Source organism: Notamacropus eugenii, chromosome 1 (genome assembly GCF_028372415.1).
Source record: "Notamacropus eugenii isolate mMacEug1 chromosome 1, mMacEug1.pri_v2, whole genome shotgun sequence".
Taxonomy (NCBI): Eukaryota; Metazoa; Chordata; class Mammalia; order Diprotodontia; family Macropodidae; genus Notamacropus; species Notamacropus eugenii.
In genome coordinates this window covers 651,264,436-651,291,392 of record NC_092872.1, presented here as the reverse complement: position 1 = coordinate 651,291,392, position 26,957 = coordinate 651,264,436, and the positions used below count along the sequence as shown (strand labels likewise).

The 26,957-nt window shown below is 39.2% G+C and overlaps 1 protein-coding gene across 4 annotated transcripts in view; it reads right to left on the bottom strand.

Annotated features, from left to right (window-relative positions):
- Nucleotides 1–26,957, bottom strand: part of RTN4 (reticulon 4) — a 144,777-nt gene that overhangs the window by 60,263 nt on the left and 57,557 nt on the right. The window contains exon 1 of one of the 4 annotated variants that reach the window (XM_072635549.1): nt 6,431–7,308. The exons of 1 other annotated variant lie outside the window; for it this stretch is intronic. In XM_072635549.1, coding sequence (XP_072491650.1) covers nt 6,431–6,998 — 568 coding nt within the window. In that variant the 5' untranslated portion in view covers nt 6,999–7,308. Of the gene's footprint in view, nt 1–6,430; nt 7,309–26,957 lie in introns of those variants that run through there. 2 more of the 4 variants (XM_072635551.1, XM_072635552.1) reach the window with 2 other exon arrangements.

Below are 26,957 nucleotides of genomic sequence, written 5' to 3'. Positions count from 1 at the left end.
GTTTAGAATGGGGGTTAGGGGGAGGAAGGTGTCATGGAATGATGTAAACTCTCTTCAAGTATTGAAACATGTGGAAGAGAAATTAAACTTGTTTATATCTAGCAAATAGGCAAATTTGAATTTGTTCTCTGAGGAGGGGAAAAACATTCCTATTACAGCTGTCTAAAAAAATGGAGAAGGCTGCCTTGAAAGTTTATCTGTTCCTCCTCCTTTCAAGCAAAATCTAGAAGACCAATTATCTGATATATTCTAGTGAGAATTCCTTTTCAAGTACAGATTGCACCTGATGGATGTTGAGGCTCCTTCCAACTCTACAATTCTATGATTCTACAAATCAGAGTCAAGTTTATTATGGTAACCATATAATTTTCTAATGAGGATGTGTGCAAGAAAATTTTCATACGTATTCCTGGATTTTTTTTCTCTCTCAAATAAATTAGAACCAAGGGCCATCATTCATAAAATTTGTTAATCTAATCTATACTCTTTAAATAATAAACTATCTCAGATAAAATGGAAAAATCTCATTAGTGGATCTATCAATAGATGTTATCAATCTGGTATTCTGTCATTTTTCCTAGGAGAACAATTCTATCCCTTTCATACAAAGCAAAACAAATTCTTTAAGATGGGCAATTTGATAAACCTGAGAGTGGATGTAATCTAAGTCTAAAAAATTATGAAAGCTATGGAAAGAATAAACTTGTGCCCTTACACAAATACCAGAACTGGGGAGAGGAGATAGAAAAGTCACTCAGAAGTTTGAAGGATAAACAAAAGGATGTTATGTGATATACTATCACTCATTTATATCATATCAATTAAATTTAATAAAAATCTATTAAGCACCTACCATGCTCCAGACATTATCCTAATAGATACAAAGTAATTTGGAGGATGGGGAAGAATGTTAATAAGAATGATCTCACATGAGATGATACTTGGAGACCTAAGGATTCCAAAAGGTAGAGATGAAAAAGGAAAGTGCTCCAGGCAGAATGCACAGATACAGATGGATATCATGTGCCAGACTAGTCATTATGTAAGGATTCCTTTGACTTTATATGCCAAAGAAATTGGTTGATTTTATATCTTACAGGCAGTAAGAAGCCAATGAACCTTCTTGAGAAAGGAGTAACACAGTTAGATCTGTATTTCAGAAATATCCATTTGGTAGCTACGTGAAGGATGAATTAAGAGGATGATTACATACTGCTTTGACTTTTAACGTGGACATCTTATCTCATCAGGTTGTTAGCCAGTTAAGAACAGGAAGTCTTATAATTCTTTCAATATCCCAGGAGAGCCAGTATGTTGAAGATAAAAAGAACTACAAAATGGCCAGGAGGGAAGGACCGTCAAGACGAGAAAGGACAAACCAAAGACATTTCGGGGGAAAGCATGAAGATTCTAGTAGTAAAAGTAGCAGAAATCAAAATCATGAGGCATGTATCATTTCCATGATTCATCTTATTGATGGACTACCCCAAAAATGTTTATAGGAAGCTTACAGAAGGTGAGTGTGCAACTCAATACTTGTATTCATTTATAAAAAGTAGTTATGGGTATGAAAACCTATCTTACAATACAGGAAAGTGGGGGATAAGGGGATAAGCAGGGTGGGGGGGATGATAGAAGGGAGGGCGTGGGGAAGAGAGTGCAATTTGAGGTCGACACTCATGGGGAGGGATAGGATCAAAAGAGAATAGAAGTAATGGGGGACAGGATAGGATGGAGGGAAATATAGTTAGTCTTATACAACACAACTATTATGGAAGTCATTTGCAAAACTACACAGATTTGGCCTATATTGAATTGCTTGCCTTCCAAAGGGAAGGGGTGGAGAGGGAGGGAGGTAAAGAAGTTGGAACTCAAAGTGTTAGGATCAACTATCGAGTAATGTTCTTGCCACTAGGAAATAAGAAATACAGGTAAAGGGGTATAGAAAGCTATCTGGCCCTACAGGACAAAAGAGAAGACGGAGACAAGGGCAGAGAGGGATGATAGAAGAGAGAGCAGATTGGTCATAGGGGCAATTAGAATGCTTGGTGTTTGGGGAGGGGAGGGGATAAAAGGGGAGAAAATTTGTAACCCAAAATTTTGTGAAAATGAATGTTAAAAGTTAAATAAATTAATTAAAAAAAAAAAAAGTAGTTATGTTATCCACCTTGCAATCAGTAAACATCAAATACAAATGAATAATAGCATGACAGTGACTTGTCCTAAAACATTTCTATTGGAACGTTATTTGTCTATTGAAAAATATGAGCTAAATTAATAAAGATGACTGATGTTTCAAGACTGATAGAGAATTGTGATATCAGTAAGTACAACAAGCAAGATGAACAGAGGGAGCTAGTTTTGAAACAACAACACTATATTACTCAACATTTTTGTAGCACTTTAATGTTTACAAAACACTATCTAGCTCACAGAATTGTCATGAGAAAAGCATTAACATTATCTTCACTGTAAATATGAGGCAACTAAAGCTTTAAGAGATAAAGTTACTTACATAAGTTTGCACAGCTGCAACTGTCAGAGCTAGATTTGAACCAAGGTCCTGCTAATCTCAAATTCAGTATCCTTTTCACTATTTCAACCAGCTGAGTTTTAGATATAGTGTTCTTAAACTGACAGTGGAACAGTCAATTGTGTGTAAGTTCATCAGGAATATATAAAAACAGAAGAAATCAAAACCATGTTTATAGACAGGAGGAGACACATATCAACTATATCATTCTGCCTACTCATGGATTGTCCCAAAGATGTTGTAAGCAAGCCTACTGAAGATAAGTAGTATATATAACTAAGAATTAGGAAGTCTAAGGAAAAAATTGTGACTAAATATAGAATTGGAAAGTTCTCTACAGAAATAATGACTACAGAGATAAAAGAATTTTAGAAAGTCTCTGAAGAAATATACTATATAGAGGACATTTAGTTTAAGACTACAACTTGGACAACACTCAAATTTGATAAGAGAAAAAGAGGAACTGCAAAGGAAAGAAAAGAATACTAGTAAGAAAAAACCACATGGCTTCAAGAATAACAGCGAAAAAGAGTAGGTGAAAGATACTGCAGACAGGTCAAGGAAAATTAAGACTAAAAGTGTTCCAGGCCTTGATGACCTTCAAAAGTGAAGATAAAACTTAGCCATTAAATTACTGCCAGTGTCTTAGAATGTTACAGTTTAATCATTCTACTTTTGTCATTGGGTTCCCTTAAAGGGTCACAACTTCATTTTATTTTAACAAAATTCCAGAAAAAGCATAAAAAAGAATTAAGTTATAAAGTGAGGTAAAGACAATTCAAGGATGAAGGAGTCAGTGATTCAGAGCCCCTAGTAAGCACAAAAGTATTATGCATTAGTAGTTAGTTAGAAAAAGTAGACCACACTGAGTAAATAACCCAATGACATCCCTCCCCACAAATAGATGTTGTTAAAGCTTAATATCTGTGCCATTACTACCCTGTCAAAAAATGAACAGTTTCCCCAGGAAAAGCTTTTGGGAGGCCTCAAATTTATATAATTCGGTAAATTTTTAAAAGTTCTTCTAAAATAGAGTTGTAATGGTCATTATCACTATGCTTCAGGATATAGGCACCATTTTATACACAGGATGATGCAAGAGACAATGCAGTTGATCATTCCTATTTGGAAAAATACTTCTACAAATATCTAACCAATATAAACTGGATAAAATAATGAGTCATCCTCAGAAGGCTACTCAGAATTCCACGTCAAACTGGGGGTGGGGGGGGGAGGGAAGAAGAGAAATAGAGATTGTGTTTAACGGGAAAAAAAGCCCCATGAGGTTGAACACACAAGCAAGAAGGCTATGAGAGCCTAACAGTACAATAAAGGCATCCAAGCAATGAGGCCAGGTAAAAGGCCTAAGTTAAAAGATAACCTGCTTACACACCTTTACTCCACACTCACAATTTCTGAGTTAGAAGTCACAGGTCAGAATTCCAAATGCAGAATTTTAAGTCAGACTTACATATCTTTGACTCTATCTAGCTGCAACAAGCCCTTCTCAACACTTCAAACCCATCTCAGGATATGGTTCTTGGGATCTGATTCAGGCACAGTAATAATGATGACTATTACTCTTAATATCTTTTCATTTTAAGATACTTAATCTTTATAAAAGCACAAAGGGAAACTGGTATAGTTTTTTTTAAAAAGTTTTATATTGGGAAATGATCTCAGTTCAAATCCAAGGCCTGTTAACTTACTATGTGTTTGTGGAGCAAGGTCCTTTGACACCCACTATGGGCCTGTTTCCTCATCTATAAAATGAAGTAAATGATTGCTAATGTCTCATTCAGCTCTAAATTCTATACACTTCCATGGATTTCAGGGCTAGTTTAATAAAACATGATACTATGTGAAACAAAGAACAAACAACATTCCCAAATAAATTGCTCTTGGTTTTGGCAAACACTAACTGTGAAGATGACTGTAATGTTTTTTATAATTCGATTCAATATTGTTTGCAGGCATTCATTTATGTGGGACTTGTCATATTAATGTCACTCTTACAAATATCTGCATATTCCTCATGTCACCCCCCTCCTCACCCCCCCCCCCCAATTTAAGCTCCTAGAGGGCAGGTTCTGTGTCATTTTTCAATTTGTATCTCTCTCTCACAGCATATTTCACAGTGTATCTTTAATAAAACAGAACTGAATAAAGGTCATCTCCAAATAAGCAAGTCTTCCCCTTTTTGCCCTCTGAACCCATAAGTCAGCAGGATACTAGGAGAGTTTTATCAATAATCACTTTTCATAAGTTCAGTTCCTTTCCAAAAGTCTTTGTAAGATCGCTAAATAATATTCTTTTGTCTAAGGTATACTGTCTCCATATTTCAAATTACTTCTCTTTCATACTTTTATTTTTCCATCTTTTCCGACATCTCCCAAATATATCTGATAGTCTCCACAACCAAAAGTTTCTGATACAAAATATAGGAAGGTGAATGACTAGCCTCATTATTTGGATATCCTTTACACCTTAATAACATTTTCTTTTGTGTCTGAGCAAAATACAAAACACTCAAAGAGGTCTTTTCTTAGTTTCTCATTAGGGAAAAAAAAAAATACTACAGTGTGACCTTGAACAAGTCACTTTTCCTCCGAGGCTTGGTTTTCCCTTTCTGTAAGATGAGGTTAATATCTTGGTAATCTCTTTAACTCCTGACGGGTTCTATGGTTTTATTAATAAATTCTGCAGGAGATTACAATGGCTAGTTCTTGACCACCTACATAATTGCTATACTGATAAAATTGCTTCCTTTCCCAGCAGTATCTTGTATTAATCAAAAAATCCAAGCCAATAAACAAATGAAGTTTCTTGAGTTTTTAACAAGCTTAAGTTTCCTTTCAAAAGGAACTCCTGGCTAAGATGGAAGATTCATAAAAAATAAAAGTACTACATATTCAAGTATTCAAATAAGAGTTGAAGTAATCTTCACAAGCTTTACAGAATTCAGTCTTTTAAACTAAAAAGAATTCATTGCTACCAATCGATCCAACATAAAAAAAAATCCTGCATAATAAAATGCTGCAAAGAGAAGTACCAGTTCAAATGCCCGGACAGGAAGAAAAATGCTTTAAATCTACCACTACCCAAAGAACCACTGACATCTCAAAAATGTTATTTTTCTCGATTGGCTGGTTCTATTCCAAGAATCCACAGGTTCGGGGGCTTTTTGCTTCGTCTTTTAGCGTCAACCATTTTGGCTTTTTCAGGGACCGCATGCGCCTGTACAGGTTCCCGCAGCCCGTCCCACGCTGCGGCAGACAGCCGGCAGGTGTGCCCCTCCTGCCAAGGCACGACCCAGCCAGGGCTCCAGCAGCTGCCAGCACAGACGCCACATCATAGGCATCAGTCCGGGAGAACTGGGCGGTGGCGACGGCCCCCCCCGCCCCTTCGGCACCGCTGGGGGCGCTCTTGCCGGCACCACGGAGCCAGAGGCGGGCCCGCCGAGGGCAGGCTGCAGCGGCGGCAGGAGGGCGCCCCTTCCCCAGCATGGGTCCGGGCACCACGCTAAAATCCAACCCCCCCGCCCCCCCTCTCCATTCCTTCATGTACGCATCCTCCGAGGTCTCTCCCGGCCCGGAACAAAGAGGGAAAAGGGAAGGGAAGGGTGTGGGGGCCCTGCGGGGCTGCCACAGAACGCACATGGCCCCAGCCGCCCAGGCGCAGACAATAAAGTCGGAGGGAGGCCAGGCTGACCATCACCACCATGACTACCACCACCATCGCCCCCCCCGGCCCCACCCTCCTCCCCCGACCTCGCTCCCGCCAGGGGCAGACAAAGCTCTCGGGGGGCAGAAAGGGGGCTCCACACCCAAGGAGGTGGGAAGGGCAGCGGGCGGGACCCCCCTCCCCCACCTCCCCCCGGGCCGGACGCTCACTCACCGGCAGAGCCCGAGGATCCGCGGCGCTTGGGCGCGGCCGGGGTGGAGGGGGGCGCGGCCGGAGCCGGGGTGCTCGGGGTCCAGGCAGGGGGCGCAGGATCTGGGTGGGGGCCCACGCCGGCCGTTGGGGGAGGGGGAGGGGGGCGGGAAGGAGGCTCGTCTTCCTCCGAGGATGCGGCAGCGGCTGCGGAGGGCGGCGGGGACGGCGAGGACGAGGACACCGGGCTGGGCTCCCAGCGGGGCTGCCGCTCGGCGGCTGCGGGGGGCACCGCGGGCAGGGGTCCCCGGGGGGCCGGCGGCACCGGCTCCTTCTCGAAATCCAGGAGGGGCGCGGCGCCGGCGGCGGCGTTGGACGGCGGCGGCGTCGCAGTCATGCCGGCGGCCGGCTTCCTCTCCAGCACCTCCAGCTCCTCCAGGTCCTCGTCCTCGTCCTCCTCTTCCTCCTCCTCCTCCTCCTCCTCGTCCTCTGGGTCCTTCACGAACTGATACTTGAACTCTGGTTGAGGCCGGGCCGGGCCCGCGGCGGCGCCCGAAGAGGAGACCAGGGGCGACTGGTCCAGGTCTTCCATGGCCGGGCTGGGAAGGATGCTGCTGCGGCCGGGCTGAGGGACGGGGAAGGGAGGCTGTGGGGCGGGGAGGGCTTTCTCTTGGAAAGCGCCGAGAGGAACGGAGACGGGGAGTGACTGAGAGACTCCAAGAGAGAGGCGCTCAGGGGCGCGGCGGCTGCGGAACAATGAGTCGGCTCCTCCTGCCTCGGCGCCCGCAGCTGCGCTGCTCTGCGCTGCGCCGCGCCACCCACCAGCCCCCAGGCCCCGCCGCCGCCCAGACCGAGGAGGGAGGGAAGGAGGAAGGCGGAGAGAGGCGAGATGGCAGAGCCAAGGCACTCTCCGCCCAGTTTGGCGCGACTCCGGCGGGGAGAAACGCGGCACTGGGCGGGGCGGGGCGGGGCTCGAAAAGAAGGGCCGGGCCTGCGAAAAGCACGAGCCAATAGGCGGTGGGATCCGGGGAAAGAAGGGCAGAGCTGTCCAATGAGAACGAGAAGGGGAACCAAGGGGCCGGCTTTGCAGCCCCACTCTAGCCGCGGGAGGGGAGGAGGGGAGTGAAGTTCCATGGGAGGGGCTTAGGGACCAGGGGATTTGGCCCAGGCCTCCTGGGGATGCTGGCCTGGGCTAGGGCTGGCTGCCTGGACTGGGCAGGTTTATCGGTTAAAGGGTGGGAGAAGTACCCCGATATGGGGACTGGGAGGCATTTGGAGAAGGGAAAATCCTCCCTCGCAGAAAACGGAACTGGAAAAAATAATAGGTGTAATGGATCCTGGAGGCGGGGAGAGTCTTTTAATTCAATAAACAAGACAGACTTAAAAGACTTAAAAATGCCAAAGTGATTTCTTCCTCTCACTGAGGAGCCCCCCAAAATTAACCCCCATATTCAAGAAATCTCTGTGCCCTCCAGTCCGTGACCTGGGATGCAGACAGAAGACGCCAAAGCCTTGGGGTGAGGGCGGGGGGGAGGGGGGGGAGGAGAGAACGAGCGGTTCCCTCCCTGCCAGGACGTTGTAGCCCATCCTGCCTGCGCTTGGCCTTTTCACATGATGGGTAGATGAGTCATCCGGGCGGAGGGTGGGAGCCGAACGGGAAGACCTTTGCCTGTGTCTGGGAGCTAACTAGATTCCCGTTACATTCCCAGCCAACTCAGTTTTGTCATTAAACGTTGCTGAGGATTGCAGGGGTCTGAAGCTCGGGGTGCATTCAGTGCTCCACTTTATTTGTAGGAGGGGACTTGGCCCTCTTTTCACTTTCTACAATGCTTGAAATTTGGAGAAACTGGTTCCAACGTATCCAAGCTAGGAATTTAGATTTTCTTTGTTTCCAATGTAGTCTTCATTTCCAAGGTGTCCCCCTCATTTGCCACTGGGAATTGCTGGTTATTCAGAATGATCTTTTAAACAAAACTCAAACATGTCCAAAAGATGACTCTTGTAAATGATCTTGACTAAGGCTGAAATTGACTATGCAGTTTCATTCCAGGAAGAGGGAATGTTGAATGTATCCTTTTTCATGTATGTGAATATGATAAACTTCTCTACTTGGCCAGATCACTTCTCTAAGGCAGATTAAACATAAATTATGAAACTTTATGGCCCAGGACTTTCCCACAATTGTAACTTGCCTTTAATTCAAAGATTCAATTCAACAAGCATATAAGGGCCGGTGGCCTCATCACCTAAGTTATCTCATATTCATTTTGGATTTTTCTCTATGTACTGGGACATGTAGATGCAAGGGCTCTTTCATTTGTGGTTTTGTATCCCCAGTACGTAGCCCAGTATAAAGTCTTGTGGACTGATTGATTGATGGTCCACTGTGTTCAAACTACTGTCCTAAATAGTGGAAATAAAAAGATGAAAAACACCACTGCCCTTGTCATCAGAACAATGATCTGGAACAACAGAAAAGCCCTCTGGGACCATCTAGTCCAACTCCCTTGTTTTTCAGTGGAGCAAACCAAGAGCCAGGGATATTTCATGACTTGCTCAAAGTTTGGAAATTAGAACTAGTGCTCTTTCTATGACAGCAGAGGTAGCAGGGAGTACAAGAAGGACACAGGTAGAATACAAAGTTAGTTTGTGAAAAGGACAAAAGAGAGATTCAAAGGACTGGAAGAAAATTTGAGGAGAAAAGAAAACACTTTCAGCTAGAGAATGGAGAGATCAGGGAAATCATCATGGCACAAGTGATGCCCAAGCTGGACCTTGAAGAGAAGGAGGCTCTAAGTTTGAGAGGGTCCTAGCATAGGACATGGCATAGCCAGATAGCCCTTAATACTTGTCACTTCAGTGCCCATTGATATTGCCTTTTAAGTGATTAAAAACAGTTTTAGGAGACAGGTGAAAAGGCAACCAGAATTGTGAAGAGATATCAGTTTATATCACAGTTGGTCAGTTGAAGGAATGGGAGTGTTTAGCTCAGAGAATTTAATTCCATAAACATTTGCTAAGTACCTAATACGTGCCAGGCTCTGTGCTAAACACAAATACAAAAATACAAATACAAACACAAATACAAAAAGAGGCAAAAGACAGTCCCTGCCTTCAAGGAGCTTACAACATAATGAGGGACCCATGCAAACAAACATATACAAAGCAACTTCTTCAACCGTTCTCCAACTAATAGGCATCCCTTCACTTGCCAATTCTTTACTACCACAAAAAGAGCTACTCTAAATATTTCCGGACATGTAGGTCCTTCTTCTTTGATCTCTTTGGGATATAAACCTAATAGCGGTATTATTGGGTCCAAGGGTGTGCACTTTTTTTTAGCCCTTTGGGCACAGGGTTTTTTTGTTGTTTTTTAAATAACATGTTGAACTTATTACATATTTTTTAAAAAGAGCAATCTGTAAAGCATATATATTTGTAGCATCATGTACAGTCTTCTTTTTCTATTCTTTCTATATGAAAATGCTCATCTTATTTGGTATTAAGTTCAGAATAAAACATTTTTTAAAAATAAATTCAACAAATGTTTAGTGGGCACCTACTGTGTGCCCAGCATAATACTAGATTCTCTGATGGATAGAAGAGTTCTTTGGAGGCCTTTTGTACTGAATACTCTTTTTTAAAGTTACATGTTGAATTTATTTTATCTATTTTTTAACTTTTCTTGATTACATGCATAAACAATTTTTAATTCTTTTTTAAAATATTTTTTAAATTCTTTTTTTAAAATTTGAGTTCCAAATTCTCTCCCTCCTCCCACCCCTCCCCCACTCATTGAAAAGGCAAGCAATTTGCTATAGCTTATACATGTGCAGTCAGGCAAAATATATTTCCAGATTAGCCATGTTGCAAAAGAAAACAGACAGAAAAAAGAGGGGAAAAAGTTTTTTTTTTAAATGGATGTTTTGATCTGCATTCAGACTCTATCAGTTCTTTCTCTAGAGAAAGCATTTTTCATTTTAAGTCCTCTGGAATTGTCTTGGATGATTGTATGACAAAATAGCTAAGTCATTCACAGCTGATCATTGTACAATATTACTGTTATAGTATACAATGGTCTGGTTCTACTTACTTCACTTTGCATCAGTTTATATAAATCTTCCCAGTTTTTCTCTAAAAACCATCCTGCTTATCAATTCTTACAGCACAATAGTATTCTATCACAATCATATATCACAATTTGTTCAGTCAATCTCCAATTAATGGACGTTCCCTCAATTTCTAATTCTTTGCCACCACAAAAAGAGCTGCTATAAATATTTTTGTACATATATGTCCTTTTCCTTTTTCTTTGATTTCTTTAGAATACAGACCTAGTAGTAGTATTGATGTGTCAGAGGATAGGCATAGTTTTATAGCTCATTGGGGATAGTTGCCAATTGTTCTCCAAAATAGTTGGACTAGTTCACAACTCCACCAATAATGGTATTTGCTAGTGTCCCTATTTTCTATATCTCCTCCAGCATTTGCCTTTTCCTTTTTCTTTCTTGTTATCCAATCTGATAGATGTGAGGTGGTACCTCAAGGTTGTTTTCATTTGCGTTTCTCTAGTCAGTTGTGATTTTGAGCATTTTTTCATATGACCACAGATAGCTTTAATTTCTTCTAATCAAAACTTCCTGTTCATATCCTTGGATCATTTATCAATTGGGGAATGGTTCTTTTTATATATATATATATATATATATATATAAATTTGGCTCAGTTACCTATATGCTTGAAAAGTGAGGCCCTTATCAGAGAAACTTGCTATAAAAGTATTTCGCAGTTAACTGTTTTTCTTCTCATTTTAGCTGCATTGGTTTTGTTTGTGTAAAAAAAATTATTTCATGTAATCAAAATTATCCATTTTACTTCCTGTGATCTTCTTTTTCTCTTGTTTGGTCATAAACTCTTCCCTTATCCATAGACCTGACAGGTAAATTTTTCCATGCTCCCCTAATTTGCTTATAAAATTACCCTTTATGTCTAAATCATTTACCCATTTTGACCTTATCTTGGTATATGGTATGAGAGGTTGCTATGCCTAGTTTCTGCCAAACTGCTTTCCAGTTTTCCCAGCAATTTTTCTCAAATACTATATATTATGTACCTAATCTATTCCACTGATCCACCACCATATTTCTTAGCAGAAGAAAAAGAGACTGCAGACATGATAACTATCTTCAACTATTTGATTCCATACAATGTAGAAGAGACAGACTTGTTCTCCTTCAATCAATCAATAAATATATATTCAGCACCTACTATGTGCCACATACTGTGCTAAACACTGGTAATACAAAAATAGGCAAAAGATAGTCTCTACCCTCAAGGAATTCACAATCCCATGAAGTAGACAACATGCAAATAAAGATATTCAAAGCAAGCTCTATACAGGATAAATAGGAGCCAATTAAGAAAAGGCCCTGGAATTAAGAGGTGTTGGGGAAAACTTCTGGTAAATGATGGTATTTTAGTTGGGATTTAATGGAAGCCAGTAAGGTCATTAAGGGTAAGTGTCCCAGGCAAGGGGGACAGTCAGAGAAAATGTTCGGAGCTGAGAAATGGAGTCACTGGATAGAAAAGTACATGGCAGACAGCTGTTGATGTTTGTCCTTTGTTCTAGAACAGGACTAATGACATCAGCAGGGTGATGTCTTTACTTGCAAGTAAATTGGATTTAGGTGAGACAGGGCTGTGCAAAGTCATCAGCCTCACTGTCTCCTCCAGTGTCATCTGAGGTAAGAAGAATGGAAAGGTAAAGATTCGGGTTATGAAGAGCTTTGAATGCCAAACAGAGCATCTTCTATTTGATCCTGGAGACAACGGAGAACCCCTGGAGCGATGTCACTGCTTGACTGCGAGTGCAGAAAAGTAGGAGCCATGGGTGAAACTTACAAAGAGGCAAACATAGGCTTAATTTGGGATCCTCAGTTTCCCCTTTGCTAGAGCCCTTTTTAGAAAGTATATGGATAATGCATTTTTGCTTATTGTTAATGTAATTTTGCTTCTTAATGGGAAGATTTTTCTCATTCATTAATAGACCCATTTGACCTGCTTAAATCACTTGGAAGCCTGAGTCACATGGAACTGGAAGGGGTGGAGTAGGAAGGGTGGAACAGGAAGAAGTGGGGTTAGAGCAGAGCTGAGAGGAAGTTAGAGAGCAATCAGAACTGGGAAAGGCAGCTGGCCAGTTTGAGTGAGATTGTGATTTTGTTTAAGGAAGCTGGTTGGTGGGAAGCCTAAGAGAGGGAAGGCTTGGGGATGGTGTTGCCCTCTGCATTGTTATTATGTATACATTTCTTTGTTACTATGATGGATTTGGCTTTCTGGTATCTGAATAAATGTTTTGGTTCTGTCTTCCATGTGGAGAGTCTGTTGTATTTCGCAACTCAGAATTGTGCCAGCACATTCATGGGTGCAGTAGACCTGTGAATAGCATGTTGGTGCTACTAAAACCAGATGCACACTTGCCAGGTATACTATAGACAGAGTCTTTTCCAGGTAAATGGCTTTTGAAATCCCTTTCAACCCTAAAATTCTGTGGAAAATGTATCTGATTATAACTAGGGTGAGGAGGCAAGAGGAGAGCAGGGATAGAGAGGAAGTGATATAAAGATGATTCTGAAATTTTCCCTTTAAAGAAAAGACATGCTAAAGAATTGATTTTTAAAAACTGATGAAATACATTTATAAATTATTCATCAAATTGAAAGGGGGGAAAATCGACACAGGAAAAGCTGGATAAATGGATAAATAACCAGATAACACCATGCAGTGAGAGGGACATCTAGAGCTTATCTATCAGTACCTATATCCAGGAAAGACAATACAAATGAAAAATGAATTGACCTCCCGATTAATCAGAAGAGCTGCCTGAATTGCTTTTAGGAAATTGCAAAGCTTCTTTAAAGCCCAATCTTCTCCAGAAGCAAAGGTACATCTTTTTTTTTTTTAATAGCAACTAGTGTTGCTGTAATGCTTCCAGATGTCAAATATCACAATGTTGGAAGAATTAAAAATGAATATTATGATCAGAGGGTCATGGAATGAGACGTGATAGGTATGAAGAACTCCAACATGTAGCAAATAACAATCTTCAAAGAAAAACTAAGTAAAAGGAATCATTGGGGAAATGAAAACGAGAAAAAAGAAGACAGGCTGGTCTGATAGTTCAATTAAAGACCCCATGTGCTCCACCAGTATCTTCACACACAAAGTCAGAAAAAGTGGGAAAGGCCCTTCACATGTTAGGTGGATCCCCTGGAGTAAATTTCTGGAAAAACATGGACAGGATTCATATAGAAATGGCTGCCATGGGTGGGCTGACAATCCACATTAGCAGGTTCATCTAAGTTGAGGACACATCCTTTTGAGAATGTGTCAGATCACTAAAAATATAAATTTCTCTCATATGTACATATATACATACACACACACATATATATTCCACATGTAGGCACACAAGTACATATAAGAATGTACTGAAGAAAAGCTCTTTAGTAGAATGGATTTTTCTATTAAGCACACAGGATACATAGTGGCAGTTCAACTTTTCCCACCCTCTGCCCAAGAACCTTAATTTAACCTGAACTGCTAAAATCCTTCTGAAATGTTCAGTTATGTATACGGATTAGTGATGCAGCATAAGAAATTTCGGAAGCAATTCATCTATCAATTTCAACTTAGTTATGTAAGATTCTTGTAGTCACATGTCTGCCTTTGCATTTGCTCCAACTGAAATAGTCTCAAAGGATGATTTGTCTTCATTCATCCATAAGTTTTACCAAAAAAAAAAAATTGACATCATAGAAAATGATCATTGTAATAATAGTCGGTAGCAATTAACAGAAAGACAACAAAACAACACAGTTCCGTCAATCGTCCCCCACCTATCCACCCTACCAAAAAACAAAAACAAAATGGAAAAACAAAAGCACCTGTAGTAGTGGTTAAGAGTGATATACTTGGGGTCAAGAAGACCTGGGTTTGAATTCAGTCTCAGACATTTACTGAGGTCAGACTGACCTTTGGCAAATCACTTAGCCTCTCTAAGCCTCAGTTTCCTCATCTGTTAAATAAGAATAACAATACCACTTATGTTATAGGTTGATGTGAGGATCAAACAAGATAATACACGTAAAGCACTTTGCAAACCTTAAAGCACAATACAATTGTAACTATGATGATGATATATAATTTTATATAAGATGCTACATGTGATATTTGATTATCTATTATTTCAGCTATTTCTAAGAAATTAAATTATTTGACTTGTGCCTAAGAGTATGATTGAATCTGCATACTGTTAATAGTATAATTAAATAAAGGAGTAAGGAATAAATGGTAATTGGTGTCTAGAACTAAAAGATATGAGGAGAGCTTAAAAATCACAAAATTTGTAACAGACAAAAACATGTAGCAATAATAATCATTTGAAAATTGCCTTTTACTCCACAGAAACATCTGGAATCAGCTTACTTGGTTTGCTAGTAAGCATATGGGAAGAGAAGCAGCTGGAATATGGTGGAAAGACCATTGGATTTAGAATCTTTGAGCTCTGCCCCTTACTAACTTTACAAAGTTGGGCAGTTAATTTACTCTGGGTCTTAGTTTCCAAATCTGTAAAATTCAGTCAACAGATTAAATTATTCTAAGGTCTCTTACAGCTTTCATATTCTATAATATGGGAATACCTAAAAGCCAAATGCAAATTCTGTCTGGCACATTATTAAACACAATAAAATATTTGTTGACTGATGAATCATGATAATTTCTGATGTGTTCATTGAGTGAACATATCTTTGATATTATCTTGTCAGAATTAAAAAACTGTAGTATGAACAGACTACTAAACATTCTGGTTTGGCTTCTGTATCAGAGAACTGCTTAAGATTCGTTCTGTCTGATATAATAATAAAAATAGTTAGCATTTACATATCACTTTCAGATTTGCAAAGCATTTTATATATGTTATCTAATGTGATGCTCACAACAGTCCTATGAAGTAAGTGCTTCCACCATCATCTCATAGATAAGGAGTTTGGGACTAAGAAAAGTTATGACTTTCCCAGGGTCATATGCCTAGCTAGTATTTCAGGCAGAATTTCAATTCAGATCCTCCTAACTCCAAGTAAGCTAGGTAGTGTGATGGATAGGGCCAAGAGCTTGGAATCAGGAAGATTTATCTTTATGAGTTCAAATCTGATCCCAGACACTTACTATCTGTGTGACTCTAGGCAAGCCACTTAACCCTGTTTGCCACAGTTTCCTCATCTGTGAAATGAACTGGAGAAGGAAATAGCAAACCACTCTAGTATCTTTATCAAAAAAAACCAAAATGGGGTCACGAAGAGTTGGACATGATTGAACCACAACCAACTCAACCTCCAATATTCTATCTGCTGTGCTACCTTGATACTTTGCTATGGTACCATGAAGAATGGGAAATGAAGTGACTGTCCTGGATACCAGGGTATAAATTTCTGGGTAGGGAGAAGTTACCTTGCTTAGAGTCAAATTCTGTGACAAAAGTCACAGAATTACAGACAGAAAGCCTTCTAGGCCTTCAGAGGTCATCTAGTCCAACACTCAACAAGGGCTCCTCTTGAAAAACTCCAGTGAGAGGGGTCCTACAATCTCTTAAGGAAGACCAGTCTATTTTTACCTCGCTATAATTGTTAAGAAGTTTTTCATTCTATCAAGCCTAAATCTACAGGCAGCTAGTAGTATAGTGTCTAGAGTGCCAGGCCTGGAATCAGGAAGACCTGAGTTCAAATTTGGCCTCAGACACTTATTAGCTATGTCGCCCTGGGCAAGTCACTTAACCTCTGTTTGCTTCAGTTTTCTCAACTGTAAAATTTTAGGAGTTGTGAGGATCAAATGAGATAATATTTGTAAAAAGTGCTTAGCACAGTGCTAATCCTTCTTCCACATGACAGCCCAAATGCTTGAAACTTGCTACTAAGTTCTCTCTAGCTTGAAAAAGAAAAGATTTAAATATTACTACTAGTGCCTTTATCTAATCTTCATACAGCATATTATCAAGTTCATTTACCATTTTGTTCACCCTTTTCTAGACACATTCCAGATTATCTATTCCCTTGGTAAAAGGTTACGCCCAGAGCTGAGCCATATTTCAGATATGACCTACTAAAGATTTAAACTCCATTAAGACTGTTGGGACACCCTGTATTGTATATAGTAACCCTAGTCAGGGACAGGGAACCTGTGACTTTGAGGCCACATGTGACCCTCTAGGTCCTCAAGTGGAGCCTTTATATGTCAAAGGGCCACACTTGAGGACCTCGAGGTTACAGGTTCCCCACCCCTGCTAGATGCTCAAAGACTATTCAAGTGGAGTACATGGCAGAAGAACAATATTTCACATTTACATTTATAGGACTACAATGTATGGGACCTCCTCGTAAGGGAAAAGCATACTTATCAAGGATGTGCTGGAACCAGTTATTAACTGACTCGAGAAACTTTTATTTAAAGCAAATGCTACAAATCAGGACTTTTTTTATTGTTTCATTGATTGCCTAGATTTCACAGAAAGTGTTCAACTAAAAAAAAAGATTAAGTTTCAAAGTTCATCCTGTGTACATTTTTTCCCTGGAGAGCTAGTTATTAAACATTTGCCAACCTATCCCCCACTATATTCCCATTATTCCTTCCCTTCCTCCTTCACTCCCTCCAGGTGATCCTCAGCTTTGATGGGACTTATAAATAGCCCCCCTAACTTAATGGTACTTCTAGGGTACTCCACTTCCAAGAGCAAAGGGTCCCTAGGGGTCTGGATGGTTACTTTAGAGTTAGAGCACTATCTAGAGCATGAGAGCTGGAAATTTTAGATTTATTAATAATAGTAAGCTAACATTTGTATAGTACTTAATGTGTGCCAGGCATTGGGTTAAGCACTTCACAATGACTATGTCATTTGATCCTCACAACAACCTTGAGAAATAGGGGATATTATTATCTCCATTTTACAGATGAAGAAACTAAGGCCAGCAGAGGTTAAGTGACTTTTTCAGGGTGATCCAGCATCAAAACTCTGAGGCTAGATTTGGATTCAGATCTTCCTGACTCCAAACCCAGTCCTCTTATCTTTTGCATCACCTAGCTGCTTGCTAGAAAGCCAACTTGCCCCACAATCACAATAACAGTGAAGGTCAAAGTCTGGGTTTGTTCCTCCTAATCATGGCCTGGTGCCTTATTGTTTCTTGACTTTGGCAACGGAAGCATCCAGCTTGATCCAGATCCTTAACTTGGTTCAGGAATTCCTCCAGTGAGCGTCCCACTGCTGCCAGCTTATGTTCTTGACATATGCAGTTCACCCCATGGATTTCTTGCAGTCCTTTCCTCTGCTTCTTTTCTCCACCACTATTATCCCTGGAACTGCATCATTTACTGGAGAGTCAATGTCTTCATGTAGCCTCTCTGACCTCTCTCTCCCCCAACCTCCTTTATGTCTAACCCCCTTGAAGGTGTAGCCTTTTTCGAGTGGCCAAACCCAAGGGTACAACTGAGGTGTGTAAACTACCTATGGCCCTGAGTCAATGAAGGGCAATAAGTAGTTGTCAAGGAAACACAAGAGAGAGGAAGGGGTCTCCTTGAGGTATGGCTGGGCAGTACTCACATTTGAAATTATCAGGTCAAATTTGTATTTTCTCCCCTACTTTTCTAAATGCTTACAAGGAAACAAAATTAAGCAAATTTAAGATCCCTAAGTTAGAATCTTAAATATAATTAAAGGTACTGATTTATGAAAATGAATTTAGCATTAGAATTTTGAACTCTACATTCTAACTATAATTAACATGGAACTATAGATATGTATGACTATCTTGCCCAGTCATGCAAATTGGCATTACCCCTCTGCTACAGGAGTTAAAAGAAATCGTAGAATAGACAAGTAAATCAGTCATTCAAATGGAAAATTCCTATCATTTCTGTTCTCCAATAGTAAGACATTTCTTTAGGCTGCTACATTATTCATTATCTCTATGATGCTGGTATGAAAAGCATTCTTTGTGAAAAAAATCTTATTCAGATCTTTTGTTTTTACATCACTTTCATTTCTAAATATATCCCTTTTTTCTCACTTACCCAGGGTGCTATCACTCATAACAATAAATTTAAAAAAAAAAAAAAAAGGGGGGGGGGAAGCACTTTAGCTAAAAGAAAATTCAACACATCACTTGAGTCTGACAATATATGTGATGTTCCATACTTGTAGTCTTCCACCTCTTCAAAGAAAGGACTGAGTATGATGTACATTTTTTTCAATTCAGCCAAACTTCTTGGTTATACTAATAACACTGTGTTTAGTTCATTTTTTTAAACATATTTTTATAGTCGTTTATTTTGTTTTCTTAATTCTGCTTGCTTAATTCAGTATCAGTTTATATAAATCTTCTCAAGTTTCTCTGAATTCATTCTTGAAAATTGGAGAGGGGAGAGGAAGAAAGGAGAGGAACTCAAAATCCGACATGTTTAATGGGCACACATTCAAGAAATGTTTTTACAACTTAAAAATTGCAATTTTCAGAAGAAAAAAGATTTAAAGAGAAGAATTCTGAAGAAGAAATGAGTCAAGGTGGTTGGAGGCTCCGTGCTGAGGGGTCCGAGGCAGCTCTTTGTCAGCCGATAACAATAAGAGTTTACTGTCTTCTCAGGGCCTGTATCCAGTACATGGCAGAGAACCACCCCTAGACCCCACTTGATAAACCTAATGACTACTACTACTTTCAGTGTTTTATGTGAGCCCAAATGACACAGACTGAAGAAAGTCAGAGAGTATTGTTAAATATTATGAAGTCTTGCCTAAGAAACTGAAAACCTTGCACAGGCAAGTGTTGTAATCATCCTTGAGATGCCTTGCCTTCAAAGAAAGGCAAGGATCTCAGAAAAGCAAGACAGATTTGGAAAATTAACAGTTGGTTGCAAAAATGTCTGAAAATGGAGCTTATATTTTTGGTTCATAGTTTAAAATTTAAGAATGGCTAACCTAGGTCTAACAAGGATTGGATGCATTTGGTTAGAACATAAATCTCATCCAAAGGATAAAAAATGAAAAGAATGAGGGAGGGAGAAAATTGTGTTTATCAACAAAACTGGGTTCCATAGAGTGGGGAAAATGTATCAAGAGAAAAAGTCAAGAAGTCCCTAAATTCTCAAAAGACAGAATCTAAGTGTCCAGCAATAAAAATCCATGGCCCCAAGTAACTATACAGAAATTCATATAGTATGGGTAAGAAGTAAGGCAAACTAATGCAAGGTAGGAAATTTGACCTCATAGGCACTATTGAGACTTGGTGATATGAGACCTATGAGTGGAATACTCATGAGCTCTAGAAGGAGCAAGTTAGATAAGTTGTAAAAGGAAAACATATTAAGGAAATATTAAAATATTAATATTAAGTAAATATTAACAGAAAAAATTAGGTGAGGAAATCCAGGAACCAGATGGCAGATGTGTGATTGAGAGCATTTTGGTGAATGTCAAAAGAGATAGAAAAAGAAGCATTATTGTTATCACAGTTCATTATAGACTAGTTGGATAGAAGGAAAATATAGGTAAATATTTAAGGAAACATCCTAAGCTTGGAATAAGGGAATAGTATTGAAATAATAAGTGATGTGGAACTTCTATTATCCAGACAACTATAGGAATTCTCTCTTAGCCAAAAACAGTAATCATTTCCTGACATACTAATTTCTTTATATGAGAATATCCTTTCTGCTAGAATGTAGTTCTCATCCTTAGGGAGAAATTGAGTATTAGATTTTGTGACAGAGGAGAGGAAAGCTAGAAGTAGTCTGAAATGCACCCAAAATGCAGTTTAAAGAAGAAATGAGTCATGATGGTTGATGGCTCCCTTCACCCAGAACCTCCATTTAAGGTGAGTCCATCTTTTCATTTCCCACTTGGTTGAAATCCCCTACCCAGAATTGGATACCTTCCTACCCTAGACATCACCCCACCCCTTTCCTGCTTTCTTTTGTGTGTTATGCTCCCATTAGACTGTTAGATGGTTAATGGCAGAAACCATCTTTCTTTTTCAAATTTATATTCCTATAACTTAGTATAGAACCTGGTGCTTAATAAATGTTTGTTGACAGACTGACATGAGTAGTATGGTTTGGCAATGATATATGTGTCCCTCATATCTGGTAAACAACTGCTAATGACTGTGTATATTCCCCAAAACTTATAAACAGCTGATAAATACTCATGACAGACATTGAGAAACCAAAGCTTTGATAGTTTCCTTTCATCATTAACTTCAGTAATCAATCACTAATTAGAACTTAGAAGTAGTTTATAACCACCCTTAGAGAGAACAATCACTGATTAGAACTGAGAAGTAGCTTAGCACCACCCTTAGAATCATAAAAACTTACTGGGGGCACCAGACATCAATCAGCCTGCTCCTAGATCTCATCTAGTAGATTCTGGTCTTCCCCATACTTGGAAATTTAAGCATTCCATGTTTGTTTGCCATATGATAGATATTTACAAGAATGCCATCGTGGAGGAAGGCACATGGCCTCTGGCTGGGCAGAAAGGGAGCCTTCTCCCTCACACCAGATACAAGACTAATGACCAGGATCTTTAGGAATGAAGTTGGTGATTGTTCCTAGAGGGTGTGATGTTTGTGTTATTGAATACTCAATCAAATTTGACAGTGTGCATTGATGAATCAGTCAGTCAATTAGTATTTATTAAGTGTCTACAGTGTGTTAGGTACAGTGCTAAGCTCTGGGAATAGAAAGAAAGGCAAAAGATAGTTTTTGCCCTCAAGGAATTCATGGTATAATGGGGGAGACAACCTGCAATGATAAGTGTTAGCCTTATCAGTGTATAGTCAGCACTGATGAGTTCACACAATCAATTTTAGGCATTTTGCATTACAGTCTCCCATAAACTTAAAGAAAACTATTTTCTCTCAGCCTTTTCTACTGAAAGCTTAAAAAAATTTCTTTTGCTTTTTTCCCCAGAGATCCCATTCTTGTATGATCATTGTTTAGTCTTTCCAGTTCCCTCATGAAATTAACTTTAAAACTAAATGGAGTTTTTAAGTGCCTGAAGTAGTTAGCTCTAATATTTTTTATAATAGGGTGAACTGATTAAGTTAAAACTAGATAGAGAATACATAAACTAATGGCTCCAACTTTCTCCCTCATCAGACTTTTTATCAGAGTTGCTAATAAGTTGCCAAAATGACTCTTTTCTCTAACCTTGCTCCATCCAAATTCAGTTCCTCTACCCTTTTGATAAGTGTACCACAAACCACTGAGGGTTTAACAAAGATTAAAAACAACATACTCCTGTCCACAAAAAGGGAAAATACAACACATTATAGGAATTTCTCATACCCCCTACCTCAATAACTACAGAGAGCCTAGACCACACCTGGGGTCAAATGTCCTGGGTTCAGATTCAAGACCACAGGTTCCCCACCCCTGGGCCCTAGACATATAAACCCTAGATATCTCTACTGAGTCAGATACGGATGAGGAGAAATTACATTTCATAAGTGTGGAATAGACCAAGATCAGTCTAGCGATGAAGTTGCTAATAAAAACAGTGAAATGGCTAAAATATAAATAGGGAGAGAAAAATCTCAGGATCTAGACAACATCCTAAATATTTATGATTTCATCAGTTTAGAGAACTCTCTGTCAATGCTTTGTTGTTCAGTTGTTTTTCAGTTGTGTCCTACTCTTCATGGCCATATTTTGGGGTTTTCTTGGTAAAGATACTAAAGTAATTTGTCATTTTCTTCTCCAGCTCATTTTACATGTGAGGACACTGAGGCAAACAGGGTTAAATGATTTGCCAAGGGTCATACAACTAGTAAGTGTCTGAGGCCAGATTTGAACTCAAGAAGATGAGTCTTTCTGACTGCCAGACCTGGCACTCATCCTATTGTGCCACCCAACTGCCCTTCTATACCAATATAGTTCTCAAGTAGTTTTTGACTTAGTACATAAGGCCTAGGGAATTGCCTGAGGGACAGAGACCTTGAGACTTTTCCAAGATCACAAGTACTAAGTGAATTTGGTAGGTAGAGGCACTTTAGTAAATGGAAGTAGGATTTAAACTTGTGTTTCTCATTCTAAACTCAGCACTTTACTTACTATGCCAAGCTGCCTCTTATTTTTATATTATCTATTATATGTTAACTAATATATTTGTTATCCATCCTATATTATACCAATATATAATATGTTTTAGCAGTCACTTTATAACCAAGAATTGACTAAACAATGACATTATATTGTATTTTACTTCTATTTGAGAATTTTAACTTGAATTCTAAATTCAATCAGTCAATTGGCATTTATTAGGCACCTACTATGTGTCAAGCACTGTGCTGAAGACAGAAAGACCAGTCCTTGTTCTCTGTGAGCTCACAGTATTCTAATATAGGAGACAACATGCAAAAAAACTGTGTATAGACAAAATATATGTAGGATAAATGAGGGATTGTTTCAGAGGGACACCAGTAAGATTAAAGATTCCTGGGAAAGGTTGATTTCAGAAGGTGGGGATTTAGCTGCTACTTGAAGGAAACCTGGAAGCTAGGCAGCAGAGATGAAGAGGGAAAGTTCCAGGCTTGGGAGTCTGCCAGTGGAAGTGCTAGGAGTTTGGAGATGGAGTGTTGTGTTCCAATAACAACGTGTTCCTAAAATTAAAAAAAAAACACCACCACCCAGAAACCCAGAGCCATAATGTTAACTTCAGTTAACATGCTATCTGCTTGTGTGGCATCTATATATCCCAAATTTAATTTCAAGAAGAGAATGTGTACTTTTAATGAAGATTTGCAAAAGGCCCCAAAAAGGTGAGTAACTTATCTGTGGCCATATGCCAATGAGAATCAGCGGTAGGATTTGAACCTAGACCAGATCAAAGCATTATCCGTGTCCCTCTCTGAAGGCATTATTCCAAATTTCTCTCTCCCTTTCAGAAAGAACTCTTTGGACTTCTATGTGTTTAGGTGAACTAAAATTTCCATTTTTACTTAGTTCTGTTTTATAGTCTAGAAAGAACTTTTTAAGTGTTGAAATGGAAAAAATAGTGTGTCCAGTTAGAGATGCTCCGTTAGCATTCTAACCATCTTCCTGTAACTCCTGAAGCTGTTTCTGCTATTCAGGCAAAAAGCTCATTGGAAGATGATGGGGTACTCACTGAAATTTGATTGTAAGCTGATTTAAAAAAAAAAGTGGAAATAAATTTGGGGTGGAGGGAGAAGGGGAGAGGGAAAGGAATAACCTTCAGGATGATATGTTCCAAAAGGCAGACAAGGAGGACACTCCCCCATGCCCGTGACCTTACTGGCACCACAAAGATAAAGGTCCCCAACAGTTCTCTTAATCCAGACTCCAGTTTCAATCATAGTCTGGTATCTGAGTAAATAATGCTCTGTTTTAAGGAACTAAGAAGCTATTTAAGCAAGGAGGAAGTAGCACACTAATATCTTTTGCCTATCTCTGATGTTATATGAGTATATAAGCATGAAAAACAGTTGCTTATTCTCATTCAAGTATTAGCAATATTTGTGTTACTAAGCAACATTTAATTATAATTTTGAATAACAATTATTATTTTGATAGCCTTAAAATCCAGATAAACATTTAAAGTGTTATTTTGAAAGGGACAAAAAGCATACGTAAGTATATACATACATATGTGTGTATATGTGTGTATAAAATTCATCATTACCAAAAATCAAAGGGTCAGTTTCATAATATTACAGTTCTCTTTACTCAGTCCTTTACTCATCCTTCAGAAAGGGGAAACTGCATGGTACTCTATGCTATGGCATCATTTAGAGTTTACATTTTAACTCAACCTCCTAAGTAGGTACAAAAAATTTCCAAAACAACTTACATTTTTATGATCCAATTTTTTTAATTTAAATTTTAAAATTTTCAGTTAACAAGCATTTTTATTCATCTGTCCTTTTTAATCCCTACTGAGCAAATTTTTAAAAAGAAAAAGAAAACTTTCGTTATTGCTGTGTAGTTCAGTGAAACAAATGGCCACGTTAGCCATTTCCAAAAATGCATGTCTCTGCATTTTAAGTTCATCACCTCTCTATCAGGAGGTAAATAGTGTGCTTTTTTTTTTATTCCTTAGAATTATGGCTTAAGATTGCATTTGATGATATATTTTATCATCATCTGAGGCAGGTAGGTGGTGCAGTGGATAGAGTGCCAAGTCTGGAATCAGGAAGACTCCTCTTCCTGGGTTCAAATCTGGTCTCAGATACTTAGAAGCTATGTGAACCTGGGCAAGTCACTTCACCCTGTTTGCCTCAGTTTCCTCATCTGTAAAATGAGCTGGAGAAGGAAATGGCAAACTAGTCCAGTATCTTTGCCAAGAAAATCCCAAACGGGGTCACAAAGACTTGGACATGACTGAAAAAGGACTGAACCAAAACAATTCATCATCAGCTATGAATTCTTTTACCTCTGAGAGGTCAAAGGATCACAGATGGAGAACTGAAAGGGACCACAGAGGCCATCTTGTCATAGGATTATAGATTTTATAACTGGAAGGGAGCTTGGAAGCCATTGAGTCTAACCCCTTGATTTTACAAGTGGGGAAACTGAGTCCAGGAGAGGTTAAGTGACTTGCCCAGAATCACACAACTAGCAAATGTCTGAGGCAAGATTTGAACCTGGGTCTTCCTGAATTTAAATACGGCACCCCATCTACTATGGCAAACCAATCCAATCCTCTTGTTTTACAGATGAAAAAACCTAGGAAAGTAACATGACTTGCCCTAAAATGACACAGAGTAACCTCAGAGGCAGAATCTGAACCCAGGACGTTTGACCCCAGGGCCTCGGCTCTCTTTCTATTGTATATGTGCATTGGTAGTAATACAAATAAAATTAACATTCATACAAGTCCACGCTAAATCATTGCTCGGAATTGGCTACAGAACTGAATAATTGGCTATTTTCAGATAATACATGATATCTGAAGAAAATCAGTAGAAAATATAATATTTTGAAGATTTATTTTAAAGGATAGCTGTTTTACCGTCAAAGAATTTTAGAATTGTAAGGGCTCTCAGAGAGGAAAACACAGTAGAAAGAGTGCTAAATTTGTAGTCAAAGGACCTGGGCTCAAATCCTACCCCTGCTACTTTGGGAAGTCAGAGAGGGAAAAACAGAAAGAGAGAGAGAGAGACAGACAGACAGACAGACAGACAGACAGACAAAGGGACGGGGTGGGGGGAGGGGAGGGAAGACAGAATGAGAGACAGACAGACAGAGAGATGAGGAGGAGGAAGGGGAAAAGAAGGAGGAGGAGGAGAGACAGACAGACAAAGAGTCAGAGATGAGGAGGGGAGAGAGAGAGAATGCAGCATCATCATATATTTAACTAGATGAGCTGCTTTTCCCTGGCTTCATGTTTCTCACTTTTAAAGAAAATGTGAAAGCTGAGTAGACTTGGCAACACTTTGAGGAAGATAATATTAAAGCCAATGCCTAGGCCAGATATATTAGTCAAAAGATAAAGCATCCTGACTGCAGAGCTTTTTCATTTCAGCCAAAGTTGAAATGCTACTCAAAAAGTCCTAGATGAAGTGTGTATGTATGCACACATACACATTATATATATATATTTTACAGTTTCATATCACATGTTTCTTTTCTATGTAGCACCTAGTTAAAGTATCAGAGCATAACATTTTAGCTGGGTTGGGATAGAGTAAGTTGATCTATTTACTTGATCAACCCCCAACTTTATATCTATATTACAAATAACAGAGTTGGTTATCTCAGTAATTTAAAAAAATATCATTTTAGCTTCAATTCCTAGAATATTTCTTCTCTTCCTATAAACTATCTTTTAAAAGATGCACTAAAAAAGTACTGCATATGCTTAAAGATCCTTTTCAAAAAGAGGAAACTATCATTGAAAAATCAGAAATCTAGATGGACTAATTTTAATGTATGAATTAGTATAAATTATGGTGATACTACATGACTTCAAAATTTTTACATTATAATCTTAATACATTTTATTACCTAATTCTTTGGGGAATAAGTCATTTACAACTAAAGTAAATAGAAGAATGTTTGTATTTAAAGAGAGGAAATGACTCAATATTTCTGAGGGAGACAGGGAGAGTCCTAAATTGAGGGGGAAGTAAAAGTGAATAAGCTGTTAAAAAAATGTTTCTAAATATGCATCCAAGTTATGTATCAGCAACAGTATTTCTGTTACTAAAATATTGAATTCTCAGACTAAGATTTTTATATCAATACTTTTTTGTTCAAGAATTTCAGGGAGAAAGTTAATAAAGGCAGATTTTTCACAAGTGTTAAATTGGACATTTGAGACTAAGTCTCATTTATTTCTTTTATTTGTTTGTTTTCTTTGTGGCCTTTGAGGATATTAGCATAGCAAGGACCTACTTTGCTCTTCTGTTGGGGGTAGACATGTGTGCACTAGCTCCATAGGGATACAGATGTAGTCTGAAGGACTTGTACTCTAGGACAATGGTGAAAT